At 32.2% G+C, this 23,953-nt stretch overlaps 2 protein-coding genes across 3 annotated transcripts in view; both read left to right on the forward strand.

The window, feature by feature from the left end:
- The window catches only part of LOC140438947 (trypsin-3-like), a 97,669-nt gene that overhangs the window by 27,573 nt on the left and 46,143 nt on the right, over nucleotides 1-23,953 (forward strand). The window contains exons 1-2 of one of the 2 annotated variants that reach the window (XM_072528586.1): nucleotides 10,942-11,070; nucleotides 22,823-22,985. In XM_072528586.1, coding sequence (XP_072384687.1) covers nucleotides 11,001-11,070; nucleotides 22,823-22,985 — 233 coding nt within the window. In that variant the 5' untranslated portion in view covers nucleotides 10,942-11,000. Of the gene's footprint in view, nucleotides 1-10,941; nucleotides 11,071-22,822; nucleotides 22,986-23,953 lie in introns of those variants that run through there. The other variant, XM_072528582.1, reaches the window with a different exon arrangement.
- Nucleotides 6,600-8,145, forward strand: LOC140438942 (5-aminolevulinate synthase, erythroid-specific, mitochondrial-like). Its single transcript, XM_072528578.1, has one exon. It carries the CDS (start codon nucleotides 6,736-6,738, stop codon nucleotides 8,122-8,124), a length of 1,389 nt encoding a protein of 462 aa, XP_072384679.1. The 5' UTR covers nucleotides 6,600-6,735; the 3' UTR covers nucleotides 8,125-8,145.

Here is a 23,953-nt window from a genome sequence, read left to right on the forward strand (position 1 = left end):
AATATTCTGTAAAATAAATATATACCGCAGAAACTTATATTGAGCATTATGTAAAATCTTTGGCGTTCAATACGTCGTAGAGAGATTAGGGAGAATACGAAAAATGAGGTTCACAAAGAAATTTAACAAAACAATAGTTGAGCAAGAAGAATAAAAAAATGACTGAGTGGAGAACTGCGGAGTATGGAGAAAGGCAAACCAAAGGTATGTTTAATAAAGAGCATACTAATATATGAATCTGAAAATGTAATCTAAAGAAAAAATAAAGGAAAATAAAGGTAATAGTAATATTATAGAGAATTAAAAATAACAAAATTAACAGAATTTAACCTTGGATTAACCGCGCCCTAAAAAGTAATGCGAGAACTCGTGTGTGAGAGTTTTTCTCACACTAGGATCCCTTTTTTAGTGTAACAGTTTTCTTTTTTTTTTATTATAAATAAAACTAAAGCACTGATAATAGTAAAAGATTTATTGTGTAATTTAAGGTTAAAAAGTTTTTTTTGAGTACATTATAAAGATAAAAAGAAATTTTTACCATGTTGTGAACAGCAAAAATAAATACCCTATATATTTTACTTTAAATCTATGTTTGGATTAATGTTATAACTAAATGAGATAATGTTTTACACAGTTTAATGGAAAAATTCGCTTAAAGTATCGCTATTATCGTTTACGCCAAAATACGTTGAAGGTGATAATATGCATGTGAAGGTGATATGCTATTGCAAATAGCAACATTGCAGCTAATACATCGTTTTTTTGACTTTCTGTTCTCCGTTCTTGGACAAAGTACATAAAATTCTGAAGCTCTTGTGTTTAATCCGGAGCATATTTAAATATATTTTCTTAACATGCTTCGTCTGCTTCGGTTTAATCAAAGATTTGGTCAGTTTTATTATTATTATTCCAGATTTAGCCATACGGCTAACAGTCCCTCTAAGGAGAAAATTCACTCATCCCAGATACCTACGTTATCAAAAGGATTGAGCTCTGGTGTTACTTTTTCCATGTTATCGAGCCCTAGGTAACTTGGTATGCTGAAGTATCTCCCAAAATTTTTCGTACACATCTGGTCGTCGAGAGTAGTACAGCTTTCTGCATGGTCTTATAGAGATGTTCATTAAGACCCAGCTTTTCTATGTTTTCTAGGAAGATCTTCGGAATGACTTCAGTAGTGAAAGAATAGTAGGTGTCGTCTGGGTACTTTTCATTCTCCATTAACTCCATATTTGTATTTTCAGATCTGTGTACTTGGCGATCTTTTTGTTATATTTAACACGCAGATTATTGTTGTTAGGTATCTCCACGTCGATTATTGTTGTTTGTCTTGATAGTTTATTACCAAGTACGAGATTTGGTCTATTGTTTACTACTGTTTGGTCTGTGAGCACAGTGCATAGTTTGCTTGGAGAAGTCGTAGTGTAATAGCTACTTCTTGATGAAGGATTTTCCCTATTGAATCATACCGTTTCTTGTATTCAGTTGTAGCAAATGCCTGGCAGCCCATAGTAAGGTGTTGGATGCTTTCTTGGGTTTGATATTTATATCGGCATTTGTCGTTTTGGACTTGAGGGTCTTTGATAATATATTTAAGGTAATTTTTTGTTGTTATAACCTGATCCTGAATGGCAAGTAAAGAACCTTCTGTTTCTGGGAACATCTTTCCTGATGTCAGCCATCAGTTCGACGCTATACAGTCGACGTAGTCTAGAGTGACTTCATTGGTATGTTGGCCGTGCAGAGGTTTACCCATCTAATGCGCATTTTTTCGTCCTTAGTAAGATGGTTTATGCACATTTCTGATTTCCTTAGTTTGATCGGGGTTGTGTCGTCTACTGCAATAATTACGCGATGTAGAGTAGATGTCTCAGCCTGCACCTGAAAATAAGTTCTTAAAGTATTAATCTGTTTTTCCAATTGCTCGCTTATATCCATAAGTCCTGGTCCTCCTAAATACCGTGATATTATCGTTCTTTTTGGTGTTTTTGTGCCTTTGTGAGGTGTATTCGTAATTTTCGCTGAGGAGTTTCTATATCCGTTTTAGTCCACTAAATAATCCAAAATGAGTAGCTAAGCGCTGAAAATGCGTAGGTGTTTAATGCCTTAAACAAAATTTTCCTATTAAGATTTGAACGGAGTAGCTGTTTTACCTTTCGCATGAACTCCGAACCATAGGTGAGACCGTAAGTCTCACCTATGGTTCTCAAACTTGGACGTTTACAAAAAACATGAAAAAAATAGCAAAGACCCAAAGAGCCATGGAAAGGCAAATGCTGAACATCAGGCTATCAGACAAGAAAAGAAATACTTGGATCCGCAACAAAACAAAAGTGACCGATGTATTAACGCAGATAGCAAAACTTAAGTGGAAGTTTGCTGGACATACCATAAGACAGAAAGACGACAGATGGAATAAGATGATTATACACTGGAGACCATATAGTTACCAACGAAAAAGAGAAAGGCCACAAATGCGATGGTCAGATGACTTGAAGAAACAAGCAGGCCCGAAGTGGATACAAACTGTCTACAATAGAGAGACGTGGAAAAAGGAAGAGGAGGCCTATGTCCAAAATTGGACAGCAATTGCTGTATAGATACATACATAGATAAATAGATAGATGAACTCCGAAGTTAATTCCATTTTTATTTGTTTGTGGTCAATTTTCCGCGCTTACTTTACTCCTAGATATTTATACATGTCATTTCCGCCCATAGCCTCAATGTTTAGGCCATTTTGCATATCGAATCCTCCAGGCTGAACATTTTCCTTGACTATATTTAGTACATGACACTTGTCTAGCCCAAAGTGCATGCTGATATCATTAGAGACATTTTCTACAGTTTTTAGCATTTGATCTAAGTGATTTCGAGTGGAAGAGACTAGTTTCAAATCATCCATATACAACAGATGATTAAGATTCGCGACTACAGTATTGTTGTTTTTAATGCTAAAACCTGAGTCATTGTACATAAAGCCAGATTACTACTCATAATTGTTAAATCAATAGCACTTATATTATTGTTGGGAAGCTAAAACAAGGTTGCTCAACCATCATTTAGGATGGTAAACCGTTATTAAAAAAGTTAACTATTTGTTTACCACCTTTAATAATAAAACATTTATCCCAAATTGGATGATGAGAATTTATATCGCCCATAATGATTCATTTTTTATGTAAAAGTTTTCTAACATTGGCTTTAAAAAGGGCACTGAAATTTGGTTATTTGAACTTGAATAGACATTTATTAGGAATATGCCATCATTTTTTGTTAAAATATATTAAATTTTGTCCGAAATATATTTTTAACTAGTCTGAAATAAAATAGAATTTTTGATATAGGTAGCTACCCCACCATAGCCATCATCTCTATCTTGCCTGATAATGTGTTAAAATTTTAGAGTAAAATTTAAATCTTTTTTAAGCCAAGTTTCATTAATAGCTACAGTATCTGAGTCTTCTATAGATTCTAAATCTGTCAGACGATCCCTATTTGAATTAATACTTCTGATGTTCCATTGAATAATTTTTATTTTTAATTTTGGAATGATTCTAAGTTATAACCTATTAATCACTATCTGATTAATTGTCCAAGTCCATATAGGAGCTAAGTTTAGAATGTGAAAGTACAAGTTTTTTAACCATATTTAAATTATCTGGTGAAATGCTAATAAAGTTTAAACATGATTTTAGGAAGTCTTGTGAAGGTATTGTATCGAAATTTTAATTACTATGCGATGCACTGGCATTCCAGGCTTTTATTTTACATTATAATGAATTAGAAGATTTTGATTTCGATTAAGAGAATATTGTGGATTTAGATCAAGATAAGGCAGTTAAAGAGGAGTAACTTTCTGGTCTACTATTTGGAAAATACAGACATCCATCATGTGCATTTCTGTCGTAACTTTACGTTACGTTACTCTTCTTTTATTATTTGTATTTGATACTACCTGCTGAAATGTCCTTTTCGAAGATTTGAAATTGTGTGTTCTTTTTTATGATGGTGAAACGGTATTATGTTGAATAGATTTATTATTAAGAGGTATCACTTTAGAAGCAAAACGAAAGTAAAAGACGCAGGAGAATATGCTGCCAAATTAAAATGGAGCTTCGCAGGACACAATGCCCGACTGAAGGATAAGAGATGGAACCACGAAATACAACAGTGGAGGCCATGGTTAGGAAAGAGAAGCAGAGGAAGGTCACAAATGAGATGGGTTGATGATATTAAGAAGATCGGAGGACACAACTGGAAGCAAGTGGCGCAAAATAGAAGACACTGGATTAATTTGGGGGAGGCCTATGTCCAAAGTTGGATTACTTAAGGGCTGAAGAAGAAAAGAAGAAGATCACTTTAGTACTATTACTCAGAAGGGACGGAAAATCTTTTGAGTTGAAATAAAATTTGTCTTTTTCTATGTACTTTTTGGGAATATATTCACTAGCTTCAAAAAATGTTAAATTTTCATAAGACATGACTTCTTTAATATTTTTTTGACGTAAATATTCCGGACGCGTACGCGCTATTGAAACATGTGGACCTTTGCAAAAGAAATATTTCATAGTGCAATCATCGGTATGTTTAATTTCACCAAAATTCGTACATTTTTCTATTGCTTTACAATTCGTTTTGGTGTCTCCAAATCTCGAAACAGTTGTAACATTGTGTTACTGGGGAAATTTAAACATTAACCAAATTTGTTGGATCATAAAAAATTATTGTTTTATGCATTAAATCACCATTGATTGTAAACAAAACTACACTTGTAGGTTCGTACGTAGTTGTATCCCCTTCGACTACTCTCCTGTGTAGTCTTTTAGCCTTTAGAATTTAATATCACAGTTTATTCATTTAGCAAATTTCCATCTGTAAACATAAGCACGTGTTGATATTCGCTTTCTCATTCGTCAAGAGGCTATTAAATATAATTTATTGCCTTGAGCCAGACGGATTCTCATGTTACAGATCCAAACTTGCCACTCTATTTAAATTCAAATTGTAGCGTGTTGCTTTTTTATTTAAAATGTTTACTTTGTTATGTATCTCTCAGTTAATGAATATTTTATTTTAGCACATTTTCCTTCAATCGAACATTAAATTTTGCTCACAGTGATTAAATTTCAAGAAATTCTTTCACTAATAGTTTAAAAAGTAAATATTTTTAAAAATCATATAATATACCTCAGTACGACCCTGTTTGGCTTTCACTTGCTTTTGTTAACAGATAGGAATTTGTTAAACGAATTAGGAATAGTAAAACAACATTCAGTGAGTTCATTTTTATTTATTTCAATATCTATTTTATGTACTATACCTTTACAAGATATATAATTAAAAGGTATATAAATTTTGTAACCTTCATCTAATAAATATTTGTTATTAAGGAATGTATTTGCAGATTGATAATTATTAAATTCTAAAAAAATTCTGTTAGAACCTTTGCTTTGAATTTTATTAATATTATTTAATTTTAAATTAAAAATATCTTTCGCAATTTTTATATTATTAAAAGAACCAACTCTAATATTATTTACATTTGTTCACTCTATAAACCATCGAGTTAGAATCTATGGAGAACCTATGAGCATATTAACGTGTGTATTAAAAACGGCGTAGGTAGGCGTGGCTAACGATGATACCAATATGGCGGTGGGATCATGGCCGGATTCAATAATATTAAAACTACTATAAAAATATGACTAGTTATTCAGAAGATTTAATCATAATCTACAAAGTGTAATACATTTTTAATAAACTATGATTTATTTATCCCGCGGTAAACACTAAAAACACGATATATTATACATAAAGATAAATTAATACAGTCAAATACTATTAATTTATTCTCTGAAGTACGGGCCATTACTTTCTTTACATATTTGTATACTAACCTTTAGCACGTTATTCCTGAAGATTTTTTATTAACATTGCTTCTGCTACTGCAACTACGTTGAGAACAAGAAACTATTATTATGCACTATCACAATATATTATTACAGTTTCTATAAAAGTAATATAAAACTAAAAATATTCGAAAAACAACAATTGTAAACAAACATTTACGATCTGTCAAAAGTGTCAAAACAATCTTAACAATATGACCAAAGTGAGGTCGTTTTTAGTCACGTGATGCCCTCTCCATAGATTCTAACTCGATACTATAAACCCAAAAAACGGGCCAACATCTTTTTCAGAATAAATATTAACAATTAAGTTTAATTTGTTATTTACATTCTGATCAGGGGAAGTAATCCCCCCCCTTCTCCTTATTCATAATAAAGAATCAGTCAGATATGTCAAATTTTTGGTCACAAAAAAAATGAATAAAAATTATTAGTTTTATCAAAATACAAATAAAAATAATAATACAACAAAGTAAAATGCTCAAAATACATGTACATGTACAAGTTATAAGGATAGGTTTGATGTTGTTTTATTTGGCACAAACACGCACCTCTTTTATTCATTGACAGTACATAAGTAGCTCTTTACTGCATGAACGACGACATGGAATAGTTCAAAATTATCATATTTTTAGGTTATAAATGACAACGACAAACGATCACATTCAGTTTGACATCCTTCAAATTAAAAACATCTCTTCATACTAGAGATTTTGTTAAAGGTTGTTTTTAAGTACCTCATAGTGTTTAATAAGGTTTTTTATAATTTTTTTGATTCCAACTGAAATAAGAAATCTAATAATTGTTACATACCTGCTAAACGATGCCTTGTCCATTTCTCTCAAAATTTAGTACAGCATACGTGCAAACTTATACCGTACTTCTACTGCAATTATATGGTAAACACTGTCCTGTTATATCCAGAATAATTTCAAGCACTGCTAAAAATAAAGACGATTGCTTTGACTACGATCATTTCTTCAATCAGCAAATAATTAAGAAAAAGAAGGAACATTCCTACAGAGTATTCAAAACGATCAACCGACTGGCAGGGCCATATGAGTTTCCGACAGCCATAGAGTACTCGTATAAACATGCTCAGGTAATCGTTTGGTGTTCGAATGATTATTTAGGAATGTCTTCTCATCCTGAAGTTAAATCAGCTGCCATTGAAGCCCTGGAACTTTACGGAACTGGAGCTGGGGGTACTAGAAATATTTCGGGAAATTCGCTCCTTCATGAACAGTTGGAACTTCGGCTTGCCCAGTTGCATAACAAAGACTCTGCTTTACTTTTTACGTCTTGCTTTGTTGCTAACGATTCTACCTTGTGTACTTTGGCTAAAGCCTTACCAAAATGTCAATTTTTTTCTGATTCTGGAAACCACGCATCGATGATCCGTGGTATTAGTAACAGCCGGGTTCCAAAACATATATTTAAGCACAATGATCCGGTACATTTAAAACATTTGCTTGAAACTGTGGATCGAAGCATTCCCAAAATAGTAGTATTTGAAACTGTACATTCAATGTCTGGAGACGTGGTTCCATTGGAGGACTTTTGTGATATTTCACACCAATACGGTGCGATTACTTTTGTCGATGAAGTACATGCTGTTGGTTTATACGGTGAACACGGTGCAGGAATTGGAGAAAGAGATAATGTTATGCACAAAATTGATATTATAGCAGGTACACTAGGCAAAGCGTTTGGTACTATGGGAGGATATATAGCAAGCACTACTGCTCTAATTGATATGGTAAGATCTTACGCACCTGGCTTTATATTTACTACTTCACTACCTCCAGCCGTTGTTGCCGGTGCTCAAAAATCAATTGAAATTTTGTCCTCACAGGAAGGAATAATTTTAAGACAACAACATCAAACCAATGTCAAATATTTGAGAAACCTATTACTAAATAAGGGTTTTCCTGTTGAACCTACTTCAAGTCATATGATCCCCATAAAAATCGGAAATCCTGTTAAATGTAGTGCTATTTGTGATATTTTGCTCAAAGAAAAAGGACACTACATCCAAGCTATTAACTACCCTACAGTGGCTAAGGGTGAAGAACAATTGAGACTGGCTCCAACACCCCATCATTCCAAAGAATTAATGGATAGGTTAGTGGAGGATTTAAATGATGTATGGTTATACTTAGGACTTTCTTTATTCGACCAAAGCAATAAAACAAGCGACTACTGTCACTAAGCAGATAAATAATTCAAAATAGAATTTAGCAGATTATTCCAAATGTTTTCGTTTTATAAATAGTTACGATTTGTATTAAAAGTACTTTTGTAAAAAGCAACATTTGTTTTTTAAATATTAAAACTGTGCCAATAGACATTATTTACTAGAACTATTACTGTATTAATTTAATTTTATGATGACCTAAACTGACAATATCTTGAATGCTTAAAACAAAAAACAAAAATTTAACAGTAGAAGATCCTGTCAGAGTGCTATAGCCAGACTTCTTTTACTTTAGGTTACATGAAAAAACTGTTTAGCACTTCTTATGCCGGTCCATTCTCGAGTGTTTCATAGTTGGGATTGTTGTTTCCTTTTCAGCTTTCAGATCTGGCGCACAGTGAAGGAGATCAGCTGAAAACGGATTAGAGCATATCTTTGGGAGTAAGGGGTACGAATTGATCCGTTCATGTACCTATCTATTTATTGGGCAATTAATACCTGAAACAGTAAGTGGTGTATGGATGGTGTCTGCAAAAAATTGTTGACTTACAAGGTTAGGTAGACCAGGTGCGACTACTTGTGTTGTATTCTGTTTAAAAGTTGTTAAGCTATATTGGTTAAGTCTCTTTTTGCTAGTTTTCTTTACTATTTATGTCGTAAACTTATTGTAGATATAGATTACAAAAAAAAGCGGGCTAGATTGTTAAAATTGATGAAGGAAATCTTAAGTGACGACGAAAATTATAGTAATGATAACGACGATGAACAAGGTGAAGTTGGCAACATTAAAGAAAATCAGATTATAGTGACAGCGAGCAGGAATTTGATGACAACCCAGAGAATTATTACAATGACAGGATTAAAAAATTATGTAAAATCTAAAAAAACTCCGCATGACTTCTGGGAATGCTTATTTTATCAGAAATTATCTATAATCAGCTATACAAATATAAAAATTAATAATGAGTCATCCAATTTTACCAAGCAGGGGAACGCAAAACATAACATTTCTGAAATGAAATAAAGGCGCTTATTGGTATTCTCTACCATGCTTGAGTAAGAAAAGCCAATCGTATGAACTTCAAAGATCTTTCGACTTATTATGAATAAAACGAGATTTGTATTCTTTATGAGATATTTCTAATTTGAGAATATTCGAACTAGACAAGAACGAATTCAGTAAGACAAATTGGATTGATCAATATTTTTATTTTATTGCTTCTTACATACCAAAGAAAAATCGTAATGTTCCATAATCTCTACTATACACTATAAAGATGACTTTAACCCTACATCTGAAAAACCAAAAATGATTTTGTTAGAATTAAACAAAAAGGCCAATGGTACCTTTTTATAGTCTGGTAAATATAGCTGCCATAAACGCTTTTGTAATTTACAATGGTAATAATTCTGATCCTTTAACATCACGTAAAGAATTTCTAGTGATGATATCAATGTCCCTTGTGAATGCATATCAAAGGAAGCGTGCTATTTCTATCAATTTACGGAGGCCCATTAGGCCGAGGTTGCAAGAAATCTGTGATTTGGAATCAGAACAAGGGCCTTCTTAGATTCTCGGGGCCATAGGTCGCTGTAATTTACGTGATTGACAAAAAAAACAAAAATGAAATGTTTTGTCATCATTGGGTAAAATATCTATGTTAACAACACTTATATGCTGTGTGTATGCTACCTGTGTTTAAAACTTGTGTTAATAATATATATTCAGGTTTTGTGGCGTTTTACAACAGACATGTTTATACTTTTTTGTTTTAGTGACGTGAAGAAACACGTCCCTCTAAACAGTATTTTTTTTTCAGAAAATTATTTAAAAGTTGTTTGTGTTTCTATTTAGTTAATATAAAAAAACTTAAAATTATTTAAGTCAGAAACTGAAAAAAGCAAACCCGGAATTCTAGACCGTTTGCGAGCACTTACGTCTCACGTACACCTCAAGATCTTCTTTAAGAGGCGTAAGACGGTAGATTCACAAACAAAGGCTAAGGACTCGTCAAAAACTACAGTGTCTATGTAATACATGATTCTAAGAACAGTGATAATTGTTTTTGTAGTGTTAATTTTAATTTGTACACAAGGCATTTATGCCATACCCTGTGAAACGCTTCTGCTAAATCCATTAAGATAGTAAAGGATACCTTTTTATCTCTATTAGATCAGTTATTCAATGAACCTGGTCGATAGTTGGGTACTTTTCTCTAAATCCAAATTGGTCTGTCCACCTGACGATTTTTTAGCTGGTCTCAATTGTCAAGGCTCCCAAAAACAATGGTCATTTTTAGATTGACAATAAATGCTTAAATATATGTAAACAAAGTTTGTTTATTTACAAATTTTTGACAATTCTTTTGCAAATTCAGCTATTGATCTTAAATGAACTTGATTATCACACTTATGAATTTTATGAATTTAATTTCTGTTAATCAAATCAAAAAACTAAAAGTAAATCTAAAAGCAGAGTCTATATTTTTGGAAAGTTCAATACTCAGTAGTTTACCGTACACTTCCGGAGTCTGATATTTGAATTGAATTGGGTATTAGAACAGAATTCCATTTTACAGAATGTAGGTATGTTAAAATGACACGGCATATTATTTTGAATACAATACGTACTGCAAAAATATTTGCAATTTTTAATTGTCTTTATACTCGTTGATTTTCGTAAATGTATTTGTTCATCTATAATAAACTATATTAATATTATTTTTTTTTTATATTTATAAAAAAGATAATTATTATTTTATCGGATGAGTTTCTTATCGCTAGCGATGACAATAAACCCGATTTCCACACTTGTGGACCCTATTATAATGAAAAATGAATTTCAGCCCACTTTAATACTGTTTTGAAAGTATAATTTAGATAGTTTAATCATGAATCTGAACTGGAATATTGCATTATTGCTTTACACTTTTTTACTAAGAAACAGCATTGTTAATGCAGGTAAGAAAAAATATTTATTTAAATGCCAAATATTTAATATTATTTAGAATCAATGCATATATTATTGTCATAACCATTTTCATAATTGTCAATTTTTGACATAATTATGTGTTTTGTATCCGCCGGATCTTCGCACACCGTCATCATTCTTATTATAGGAAATAAACCATGGACGTATAAACATAGATGGACCAAGCAATAAGATACCTTAAACACATACTGTTTTGAAGCTTCGATATTCCTGGAAAAGAGGGTAAAGGGGAGTAAAACAGGTATCGATAGACTGTGATACTTCCTCAATGAGCATAAGCGTGCTTGAATTTTTACTCGCGGGGATAATTATTCAGAAGTTAATAATTGGAAGTAGTAATAATGTATAAAAACACGTTTTTATAAAAAAAATAAAATACAATTTTATTTGCTTTAAAATTAATACAATAAAATATAGTTGAGCTCAAGTTAATTTTTTAATAGGTATCAAATAATTCTACGGTAAAAAAAAATTAAAAAATATACATTTGTCAAATTTAAGTGCATACCTATATTTATTGATAATGTGTTAAAACATATTTTTTCAAATTGTGACAAATTTGTTTTAATACAATATCAATAGATTCCACGTAGTAAGGGTTTCTGCTACAAAATTATTTATTGATCATTCCAAAGCTCTTGCTGGCATTTGACATAAAATTATTTGCAAATATACCTACTTATTAAAAAGTAGGCGTGAAAATGTATAAATTATTGGAAAGCTATTTACCGAACAGAAATATTAAAATAAAAATGGTAAATAGACATAATAGAAGACGTTGGTATAGAAATAAATTTTTATTGATTGCGAAATAAAACAGTCTTAGTAAGAACGCTTCTTATGCGCACGGTGTTAGCATCTAAAGTAGTCCTCGTTTCATGATGAATTCCAATTTTAAAATATGTATTTCTCAAGAACCAATTTTAAAAGTTGCATAGAGTGACCATCGATTGCATCTTCATCATACATATGGTCACCAAAATGCTCATAGATTGATTTTGGGACATTTTGTATGGTTTTATTAATCAAAATATTCATAAGGTGTTTAACTAGTCTGTTGTAGATATTTATAGTTTTATTAAAAAATCTGAAATATTTTTCAGCTTCCTTACAAGTTTAAATAACCAAAAAGGATGCTTTTGAACGGTTTTTTTATACTGATTTCTCTGTTGAAGTTTAGAATAAGTTTCATCATTAATCAATATTATTTGGAAACCTACATAGAAAAATAAATGAGTTTTATTCATTTCACTAATTTATTATCAATTCAAGAGAAATATTAAATTAAAAAGCTACTAAACAGATCTTTTTAATCAGATGATGTCTACTTACAATTTAAAAATGTCTATACTAATTTCATGAACTAATATCGTGTTCAATACATTAATTAATATGAATAAACCCAATGGTACGCCTATGAAAGACATATTTTAAAATGTAAACACACAGGCTTCCTCAGTTCGTCATCTTAAATAATGTAGACAAACAGTACTTACAAATTAAATGAGACATTGGGATGTAAATATTTCGTTTTTTTTGCAAATGCAAAACTGTAGCACCATTATTATAATTTGTTTATTTCACTATTTACAAATATCACTTAAAATACAGCCAAAATATCGAAAATCAACTTTTCCTCATCTTGGGTAAAAAGTAAACAAAACATGGACATGACATGGAACAGCAGTTGAAGTTTGACGTAGAGCCATAAGACAGAGAAATGTAAACACCGTTGCCATTAATAAATAGGTTTCAGTGCTTCTACATATAAAATAATTGGTTGATATCTGTTATACGCTATTATTAAATGATATGCACACTATGTGCACATTTGATGTTTTAATTAAAATTTAATATATTAATATAAGTAATAAATTATTATTTTGGTTTGATACCACCTGCAGAGTATAAAATAAATATAGTAATATTTTCAGCTATACGTGAATAAGATATTTTAATAAAAAAATGTGACAACATTTGAAGGTGCTGAGAATGTGACCTAGTCAAATAATTTTGGCTTCACATTTTTATGTAAATAACTGAGTCCATCTGTGTTTATACGTCCATGAAATAAACCAAAAACAAGTGAGTCAAACGTACGTCGCGCGTAGGTTGTAAGAATAAAAAAATGGCTAATATTACAATGGACGTTTTTGTACTGTTCTTTTATTTAACTTATTTCTTTTTTAATAAATATAAGCAAACATATGGTGCTGACATATAGTCAGATTATGTTTCTGTTGTTGGCAAATTTATGTTTAGATTTAAGGTTACAAAAAAGAATACCTAGCAACAAAAAATGCAATATGAGAAGACAAAAATGTAAGGAAATCTACCTCAGAGCTCCACTACCTTAATCATTTTGTTTACTTAGTGAAAAATATTGTTTTCAGAATTATTTAATTACTTTGTTTTATTACTATCACTTCACTGTTAGAATCTTGGCTACTTGTATTACTAGTGTGTTATGATTGGTTGAATGTTAATATCAACCATATTTTTTCTTCGGATATAACACTTTTTAATAATTTCGTAATTATGTCTTACTAATGTTTCCCAAATTTTTGTGTTACATTGGTTTAGTGCCAATTTTCAAATTTTTATAACAGCACTGAGGTCGTCTAAATACTTCTTGGTCGTGTTCTTTCTATAGCTCAACAATTATACACAGATTTCTTTTCTATTCATTTTCGCAATTTGTAATAATTTAATTTTTGTGAGTTTTGCCTCATACTTGATCTGTATTGTTGTCAACTAGGTAATAATTTCCATTATAGTTGAAGTAGTGGAAGGTTGCTGTTCTAAGAGAACTCTGTGGTATGGAGCATTATTCATTACAATTAATAATGGTTCTTTTAATTTGGGAATTAATTGTTCATTTATTCAGTTCAGTTCAGTTCATTTAATTATATTATAATTTTTCATGAATTGTGTGCAAAATAATAAACTTGCTTCAATAACAAATCCTTTCCAAGAACCAGTGTGAACAAGTTTACCATCACGCCTTTCTGGTTTACGTACACTTTTATCTGTTATCTCGCCAGGAAATTATTTTATTTTCCTTTGAATAAATTCACATTTCGTCCAAACAACAAGGTCTTTGGGATGCACACTATTAATATTTTTAATATATTTACGAAGGAACTTGGCTATTAAAGCAACAATACTGGTGCATTTAATTAATGCTCTTTGATTATTGTCCTTTTCATATTTAAATCCCAATTCTTTTAGCAAAATCCTAACAGATGTTTTGCCAATAAATACAACTGCTTTATCCTTTAATTTATTACTTATACTCTGCACATATTCTCTTAAAAAAAAGATAAGTACAGAATAAATCGCACTATCTAACGGGTTCCACGCAAAGAAAATTAATACTTTGTTTTTATACTGCTAAAAGTGCAGCAGGATTCTGATGGTAATTTCTAGCTGAATATAATAGAATAGAATAGAAATTTGCATTATTGCCATTGAAAATTGTACAATTTTATGGATAAAGCTTACAAAAATATAAAAAAATAACAATAACAGTTTAAACTAAATTTAAACAATCTAAAAAACTAAACAGTATTCAATCTACAGCTTTGAGATTAGCACTGGGAGCTTTTAAAACTAGTCCGGTTAGTAGTATGCAAGTTCTAACTGGAGAACCTCCCTTACATATAAGACGACAGCAACTATCTTTGAACTACATTGTAAAGATATCATCCCAGAAACCGCATCCTGTATTTTTTCACATCTGCAACCCTGGACTTCCTTCTAACAATAAGGCCAAAAACTCTACACCTCTCATAGAAAGAATAAAACTCACAACTTCCGATATGAATGATCTCAATGTATCGCTAAATATAAATGCAAACTATCCCCTATGGACAAGCCACCCATTACCTATCGACTTATTAACAATTAAAAAGTATCCTAAATGAACTACAAATTCCACAATAATTAAACATCTATTTATGGAAATTCTAAACCACTATCCTAATTATTTGCAAATCTTTACCGATACCTCTAAAACTCCCAATGGTCACGCTGCTGCCTACTACTGTAAAGAAAATTCTTATAGCATATCGATACCAACCAACTGCAGTATACTAACAGGTGAGGCTACAGCTATTTTGGAAGCCCTAATCTTCTTCGAAAAGAGTAGAACGATGAAGGGCATTATCGTAACAGACTCATTAAATGCATTACTGGAACTGAAATAAATATATACCAACAACCCTATTATACAGAGTATAAAAAACGAACTAGAAAAATTTCGATCATTAGGAAAGAAAGCGGCTTTTATTTGGGTACCTTCACATACTAGTATTTACGGAAATGAAAAAGCAGACCAACTGGCTAACAAAAGTCGAATGAAATCAAAACATCCTGCAAAATTGAAGACATATCCGTACACCGATTTAAAAAAACCTGGTTAAAATCCACTGTATTAATACTTGGCAAAATTATTGGAAAAAATTAGGTACTAAATTAAATGTAATTTGCCCAAAAATAACTGATATCCTGAAGACTCCTTTAAACAGAAGAAACCAAGTCATTATTAATCGCTTAGGAATTGGCCATACTGCCTTAACACACAAATACCTAATAACAAAAGAACCACTACCTATCTGCTCCAGCTGCTCTAACCCACTGACTGTGAAACACATCCTGCTTGATTGTCCTCAATTCAAGGAAAAAAGAAGATACCACGGATTCTCAGATGATGATCTCAAGACAGTTCTCACCAAAAAAAGTTCAACAGTGTTAAACTATTTAAAAGACATCAAGTTAATCAATTTTATTTAATGTAATATTTCATGTATGTGTTATCTTATATACTAAAACGCTAAGCCCTTTTCTTGTCCACCACTTTACTCAAAAACCATATTAGATAATTAAAATATTTTTTCGGAATATTATTAGTATTACGTATGAGATTGTCAAGATATACTTTTGGTACAAAAATTCACTTCCGGTTTTGAGATGACCGGAAGTTAAAATTTACTTTAAGTTTTAGACCCCACAATGTATATATGGATCGAAAGGTCTCGTCGAGACGAATCTAAATATGTACTTCCGGTTGCGATCCGACACCGGAAGTGACCCGAAACGCGCATAAAACGTCAAGATAGAGAAAATCTGATGAACTAAAAATTGCATTCCGGTTTTGAGGTCGACTTCCGGTTTTGTTTTTATTAGTCAAATCAATAGAGAATTCAACGTAGAGTTCAAAAATGTAAGTTTACGAAATTATCATTTATAGTTTTTGAGGTATTGATAAAATATTTTTACTTCCGGTCGATTTTTTTAAATTATAAAACTTTTTTTTATTAAGACTTTTATTTTCTTATTAAGTGTATTAATTATTTCACTTATTAATAAAAATTTCATTTAAAAAACTCGATGTCGAGCTGGTCCGCTAGTATCCACTAATAACCCTGCGCAGTTGATGTGGTTTTGTGTTTAAATAAAAAAAATTAAAAAAAACAATTTAAAATTCACTAAAATTACATAAATCGCCAATATCAAAAAATAAAAGATAATAGAATACACAATCGATTGCAAATTTAAATAAATTGCAAATTGCATAATAAAGTCTTACGAACTAATAAGTTTAACTTTCTGCATGTGACACCCAAATATATATAAAAAATACTTTGGTTGCTTGTTCCTAAACGTACTGTAATTTCTTAGTTATTCGTTCAGAAACTCTTCCACTGAATACTATGGTTCTTTCAAATAGATAGGCTTTTGTCAATTTACGGAATATAATTAAATAAGTTATAGATTTAAGTTAATTTTTTTGCCTAATATAATATAGATTTCTTTACTAACCCAGTGGACGGGATCGGTAAATAGACATCAAAGTTTAAATTTTTGGTGGATAGTCATGATTAGGTCTTGCAGGAAAAACATGTAGATGTTAACGAATTGAGCAAACAGTTTCTAAAATATATAAAGAGGGAAGAGTTAAAATCCCGTGATTTTTGAAGTAGCTTCTGCAATGTATAATTCTACTGAGGCCAAAAAGATACCGTATTGCTCTTTTTTGTAATTTAAAAATAACATCGAATTGGGCAGCTATACTAAAACCCTAAAAAGGAACTATAAATTATTTTAAATTAAAAAATTTACAAGAAAATTCATTTAATATCAATCAATGCATTCAGCACACATTTTCTTAAACTAGTTTTATCATTTTTTTTACAACATACATTTATATAAAGTATTGATTAAAAAGCACTTTCTGGTTTATATCAAATTCAGAATAAAGAAATTGGCAGTTCATTTGTTGGCACATGTCCCATACTGTATTCCGCACTACCATTTTTGATCCCTTAGATAGATCAGATATCTTTTTTTTCGGAAGAGGTCTACTTTTGATTGGCTTTGAATAAATATGAATATTGTCTTTCCTTTTTATAATTGTACAGACTGTCCATCGTAATATTTTTAATGCAGCAGCTACTCGCTTAAATAAAGAATTGTGTAATGATTTTAATAAACTAATGTAAATTTTAATATGTTACCTGCTGAACAGATGAAAATGGCTCCGAAGGCCCTCCATTCATTTTCTTCTAATTCGAAATACTCCAACACATTTAGCACAAGTTGTTATGCTTGAGAGATCAATGGTTTACCAGGCATACTCTTAAAAAAAGATAATGAAGTAGGCGGTATAGTAGACTAGCGCGAAGATTTCCATGTATTTATTATTTATTTTATGATTTATATTTTAAACAAATTATATTAAAATATTTTAAAAATTATTATGTATGTTCCTAACGAAAACTGCTAACGCATGAAAAAAGCTTACGTTGTTCTTCTTCTTCGTTCTTTTTTTGTTGGCTTGCAGGCCCAAGCATATCTTGTTTACTTCTGAAAGAAATATTATTTGATGGTAAATTTAATTATTTTTTAAAATAAATAAGATGTTTAAAAATAATATTTATATTTATATAAAATTATTTTAAAAGAAAAAGAATTATAAAAATTTAAACACATGATTTAATATTGTTATTAATTGGATTACCTTTATGACTTTTAAATTTTGACAATCCTTACGAATCGAATTTTTTATTGATAGATATTCCTTTAGTTTTTTACTTCATATTTTATGTCTGTATTTTGCTAGTTAGTTTTCATACAGTTTTTATATAAACCTAATTAAAATAAATAAATATATGATGACGGGAAATGAATTGATCAAGACTAGTTAATCTATGTGAAGAAGCGCTGTTTTGTGACGCTACCCGTGACGTCATCTCCTCGTGGCGCTAGTTCCGTGACGATCGTCTTAGCATTTTACTGTGGAGACAAAAATAATCCAACGCCAGTATAGAAGCTTCGCTTCACTAAAAACCCTTAATAAATATTTTACATAAATTCGTTGACCTGGTTTTAGTCATATTTAAATAGCATAAATATCAATTTAGAAGTTATTAAATTATTATTATAGAAAAAAAATATATTATCCACTATTAGTTAATAAATGTATTCTTACCCTAATAAATCAAACACCAAGGTAACGGTTAGTCGTGATAACAACTGTTTGTTAAAAAAAAATTATATTTAAAGTACGAATCTGGAGTGAGTATTTAAATCACACTAAAATATTTTAAAAACACTACAAACTATGTCAACACAAAATTCACAATTGTCAATTGTCAGTAGATAAATCAATTATACCCATAAATCCATTAAAAGAGAGGACGTTATAAACCAAAGCTTCTGCACTGGCGTTTTATTACTTTTTCTCTATAGTAAAATATTGAGGCGAGCGTCACGGAACTAGTGCCACGACACAGCGTCATGGAAGTAGTGCCACGAAATACTGGTTAGTGGTTTGCAGTCACAGTAAGTCCATTTGAAAAAGTCTATTTACGCGTCGATGAAAGTCCATTATCTTCTTTTTCTTTAGTGGTTTATCCGGCCTGGATGTTGACGATCATCAAGGCTATCATGGTTTTGTTGACTGCTCTGCGAAACAGCTCCGCGGAGGTCATCCCAAACCATTGTCAGAGATTTTTTAACCGTCCCGGTACTCTCCTGCTAAATACTTTACCCTGCATAAAGAGCTGAAAAATTCGATATTTTTCTTCGTTTCGCATCACGTAGCCGAGGTTCTCAAGCTTACGTTGTTATACTGAATTAAGCACTTCTTTTTCTTTTATCTTGCGCTGTAGGACCTCAACGTTGGTGACATGGACCCCATACGATATTTTTAGTATCCTTCTGTAGATCCACATCTCGAAAGCTTCAATCCGCTTTTCTGTAGCTTGCGTCACTGTCCAGCCTTCAACTCCATATAGTAACACTGGAAGAATGTAGCACCTCACTATCCGCATTTTGGTTCCCAAACTGAGATCACTGCAGCACAGCAAGGATCTCAACTTGATAAATGTAGACCGTGCCATTTCAATTTTGGATCTAATCTTCCGATCGTAGTCCCATTGTGAGTTGAGGGTAGTTCCGAGGTAAGTGAATCTGTCGACTCTCTGGATCTCTTCGCTACCTGCCATTAGTGTTAGTCTAGTGAAATATCAAGTTCTAGTCCGTATGTTACGTTCTCACTCGGTCTAGCACGGCTTGTATTATTTAGGCTGGTTGCTAGTGATACAGTGTCATCGGCGTAGCGGATAATATTGATGTATTCACCATTTACTCGGATTCCCATCTCTAGGTTTGTGAGGGCTTCAGTAAAAATGTCCTCATAGTATATATTAAAAAGAGTCGGCGAGAGCACACAGCCTTGCCTTACTCCTCGCATGATCTTCCCTTGGTCGGTCAGCTGGTCTTCGATCTTGGCTTAAGCACGCTGGTTCCAGTATAAATTAGATCCGAATGTCCTTCTCATCCAATCCTACTCTTTGTAGAGCGGCGACCATCTTTTGCTGCTGACAACGGTCAAATGCCTTGGCGCCGTCAATAAAACAAATATAGACATCACAACTGACATCGCGGCATCTCTAAAGTAGGACTTGTAAGGTGAAAAGTGCTTCACGGGTACCCATTGAATTGCTGGATCCAAATTGCATTTCACCGACATGTTCTTCGCATTTGTTGTAAACTCTGGCATGTATGCTTTTAAGAAAAATCTTGTGCATGACTTATAAGGCTGACAGTTCGGAAATCTTCTTTCGGAAAGTTTTCGCAGATCGTTTTTGTGGTAGTATTACAAATGTTCACAATAACCATTCCTCTGGGATATAACCTGAATCGTATATGGCGTTAAAAATTTCAGTTAACTCCTTCGTGCTCACTTCACTCATCACCTTAATAAGTTTAACGGGTATTTCGTCCTAGCCTGTGGCCTTACCATTCTTAGATTGTTTTAAAACTGCTTTTACCTCGCTTTCTAGTATTTTGACGCGGCCCTGTTATGCAATTTATTTCGGGAAGATTACCTCGGTAGTCTCAGAAAAGTTCTTCGATGTACATTTTTTAGATCACCAACTTCTCCTTAACTGTCGTCGCCAGGTTTCCCTCTTTGTTTATGAGGAGATGTGTGTTTCTCTTCTTGTATTGACCAGTGGCTTCTCGAATCTTTCGGTGAATATTTATATGATCGTGTTTCATTTGGAGCTCTTCGATTGGTTTACATTTTTCTTGCATCCATGTCTCCTTGGGTCTTTGTATTTCTTTTTTAATTGTTTGGTTGATTTCTTGGTATTTCTTTGCGTTCCTGTTTTTCACCTTTCACGTTTTGTCCATCACTTGCAGAATGTCATCAGTCATCCATTGTTTATTTTTTACTCTTGTTTTCTTTGCCAGATGTTTTTTTCCCGCATTTAGCATAACTTCCTTGATATAATTTCATTTTTGTTCTACACTCTGTTCTTGTTTTTTAGCGGTTTCTAGTTTTTCTCTCATTACATCACTTACATTCCTGCGAACTACAGGGTCTGTTAGAGTGGCATAATTCAGGTTCTGTTTGGGTTAACTTTTAATAAGTTTCTCTAGTTTAAGTTATATCTGGCCCACTAATGGATTGTGGTCCGATTAGACGTCTGCTTCTGGAAAGGTCTTCGCCGAAGTCAAGTTATTTTTGAATCTTTTGTTATTGAGAATAAAGTCTATCTGGTTTTCGATTATATCGTTGGCTGTATCTGCAGGTGACTTCCACGTATAAAATCGTCTCGGGGAAGTCTAAACCAGGTGTTAGCAATGGTAAAATCGTCTTCTCGATAAAATTGGATAAGTCGGTCTCCCCTATCGTTTTTCTCGCCTAAGCCGTGTTGTCTGACGATGTCTTCTATTCTGCTTTTGCCAACTTTGGCATTGAAATCGCCCATGATGATGGTAATCTCGTTCTTATTGGTATATTTTAGTTCTTTTTGTACAAGTGCGTAGAACTCCTCGATATTCTCTTCTGGCCTGTCTAAGGTTGGAGCGTAAATTTAAATGATATTCGTATTAACGGGTCTGCTTTGCAGCTTCATCAGAATGACTCTATCAGAGAGAGGTAACACGCTGATCACAGCATTTAAGTGTTTAAAGATTGGCAAGGATTTCGCGGGTTGACAACCTAGGAAACCTTACATTTTCGTATTCTTCCTTTCATGCCGGATCTTGGTATCTGACGTCCATGATCAGTACCTTCTGATGAATGAACTAGGGACTATTTATGGACTGGTTTCCCATTGCCTTCCTCATCGCAGTGTCACAGCCGTTTGACTTATAATGCGAGTGGCACCTGTGAGTATCTAGAATTAAGCCTACAGGATTTTTTTTACTTTCTCAGAGCCTTAATCCAGTAATAATATTACTGCTGCCTAATGTCATGTCCTCAGTTGATCCGCGGGTACTTATTTGGCTATGCCTTATTCGTACCTGTTCTGCATATCTGCAGGAACTTTCCCTACCAGCCATTGAAACGTGTTGTATCGGGGTTGAGGACTTCCCCAACTAGTCTGTCTTACGTAAAGTACTAAAGGGCCCCTACTCAATTTAAAGTACCTCCACGCAAGTTGAGACCAGACACGGAAGTCCATTATACAACATGTAAACTTTTTCAATTTTATTAAAATCTATAAAAAATAATAAATAAATAATAAAATCACTTTATTCAATTTTAAAAATATGATTTAAATTTTAAAAATACAGAAGCCATAGTTGAAGCCCCGCGCTATTCTACAGTACTGCCTACTGTACCACTTTTTTTTTATTTTTAACTGGGTATCAAACTCAAATCATTCGACAAAAAAGGTGTATACACTCATCTTTAAGCTATCTAGATCGAACTTTCACCTATAAAGGATTGTATACAATATATTTTATTGATACCACTTCATGACTTAATGTCTTTTCTGATATTGATATTTATCTGATGCTCTTAAATACTCACAATGAATTAATTGCTTAGTGATTTATTCTTTAATTATACGTATTCCACTGATATTTCTGCTTCTTTTTTCTATTAAAGCTTTTTAATTTTGCTTCGTAGTATTCGTATTTATATTGTTTCTAATGTTGTGCCTCTTCCTTATTGTGCATATAATGAAGTGATGATTATACCGAATCACCATTAGCACAAAATTCTACTTAACACAGAAATTTAACTTTTGACTGATTACCCGTCTACTATAGTGTAAATATATATAACAAGGTGGAATATAAAACTTTTTTTACGTTTTAATAAATTTTCCACTTGACTAAATTGACAATGAAGTTATAACCTATCATAAATTACTTTATAAATTAACATTTGTTTGTCAATAATATTTTTTGTAGGTCCAGAAGGTCATTTTAGAATTTTTGGAGGAAAGGAAACCTTTATAGAAAAACATCCTTGGATGGTCTCACTTCAGTTACCTCTTGTTGGTCACTTCTGCGGTGGGTCACTTATAAATAAGGACACCGTAATAACAGCAGCACATTGTCTTAATAATCCTCTGTAAGTTTGACAAAAAGTACCTTTTTTAGCACTCGTAAGTAATATAAAAATAGTATCTAACTATGATAAACTAAATTTAATTTACGAAATTAAAAACCTAGTTACACAGTTATTTATGATAAGTGCAAAATTAGTATCCTTAATTACATGTCTTTAGTGGCGAGTAGTACTTTTCCACAATCTATGCAGATTCTGTCACATAGAGAAAGAAACAGGAGATCACATTTTGTGTCTTCTTGACAGCCTGTTAAATGTGCGGTTATTTACAATACGCGAAGAAAAAATATTGATAAACTACTACATGGAGGGTTCAGTCCCGAAGTTATAAGACCTTTTAAAAATGGTTAAGCTAGAGAAAGTAATCTAAGATTAGAGGATCATAATAGATCTGAAAAGGTCTCAGTGAAATAGGCCTTTTGGCCACCTCATTTAATCTATCTATATCCTAAGATAACAAAATGAAAAAAGTGAAGGAAGAACTTAAACATGTCAAATAGGATAGTAAAGTAATTAGTGAAGTTAAAAGAGAAGATGAAGATTAGATTAAACTAGAATTAGGCAACATATTCCACTATGAAGAGAAAACAAAATCGACAACTGGAGTAATAGAGTCTAAGACTAAATAGGAGATACAATTTCAAAGTAATTTAGATATAAGCATCCTAAAGCGTCCCCTCTAGAAGGACTAACGTACTTGCTAGATCGAAATACGTCCAAAGATGATTTATATTAGTATGCGTTTGACTATAGAAGCAAGAGGGGAGGATATGTTTCCAACCTATGCTGCAATTGCAACTGAAAATGGGGAATGTAGAATGAAGTTTGTAAAATTACAGATACTGTAGCAGAAGTTCATTTGCAATCTTGACTAAACCACACGGCTAATTATTGAAAGCATAGAAAATAGTAAAACGGCAGAACTTAAAGTTGTTCTAATTTGTTCATGAGGAATTGATGGAAGTTCTGGG

The sequence above is a fragment of the Diabrotica undecimpunctata genome, chromosome 1, assembly GCF_040954645.1.
Source record: "Diabrotica undecimpunctata isolate CICGRU chromosome 1, icDiaUnde3, whole genome shotgun sequence".
Lineage (NCBI taxonomy): Eukaryota > Metazoa > Arthropoda > Insecta > Coleoptera > Chrysomelidae > Diabrotica > Diabrotica undecimpunctata.

What these genes read in the sequence shown, in the direction of transcription:
- LOC140438942 (XM_072528578.1), top strand. Translation starts at nt 6,736, where the DNA reads ATGCCTTGTCCATTTCTCTCAAAATTTAGTACAGCATACGTGCAAACT.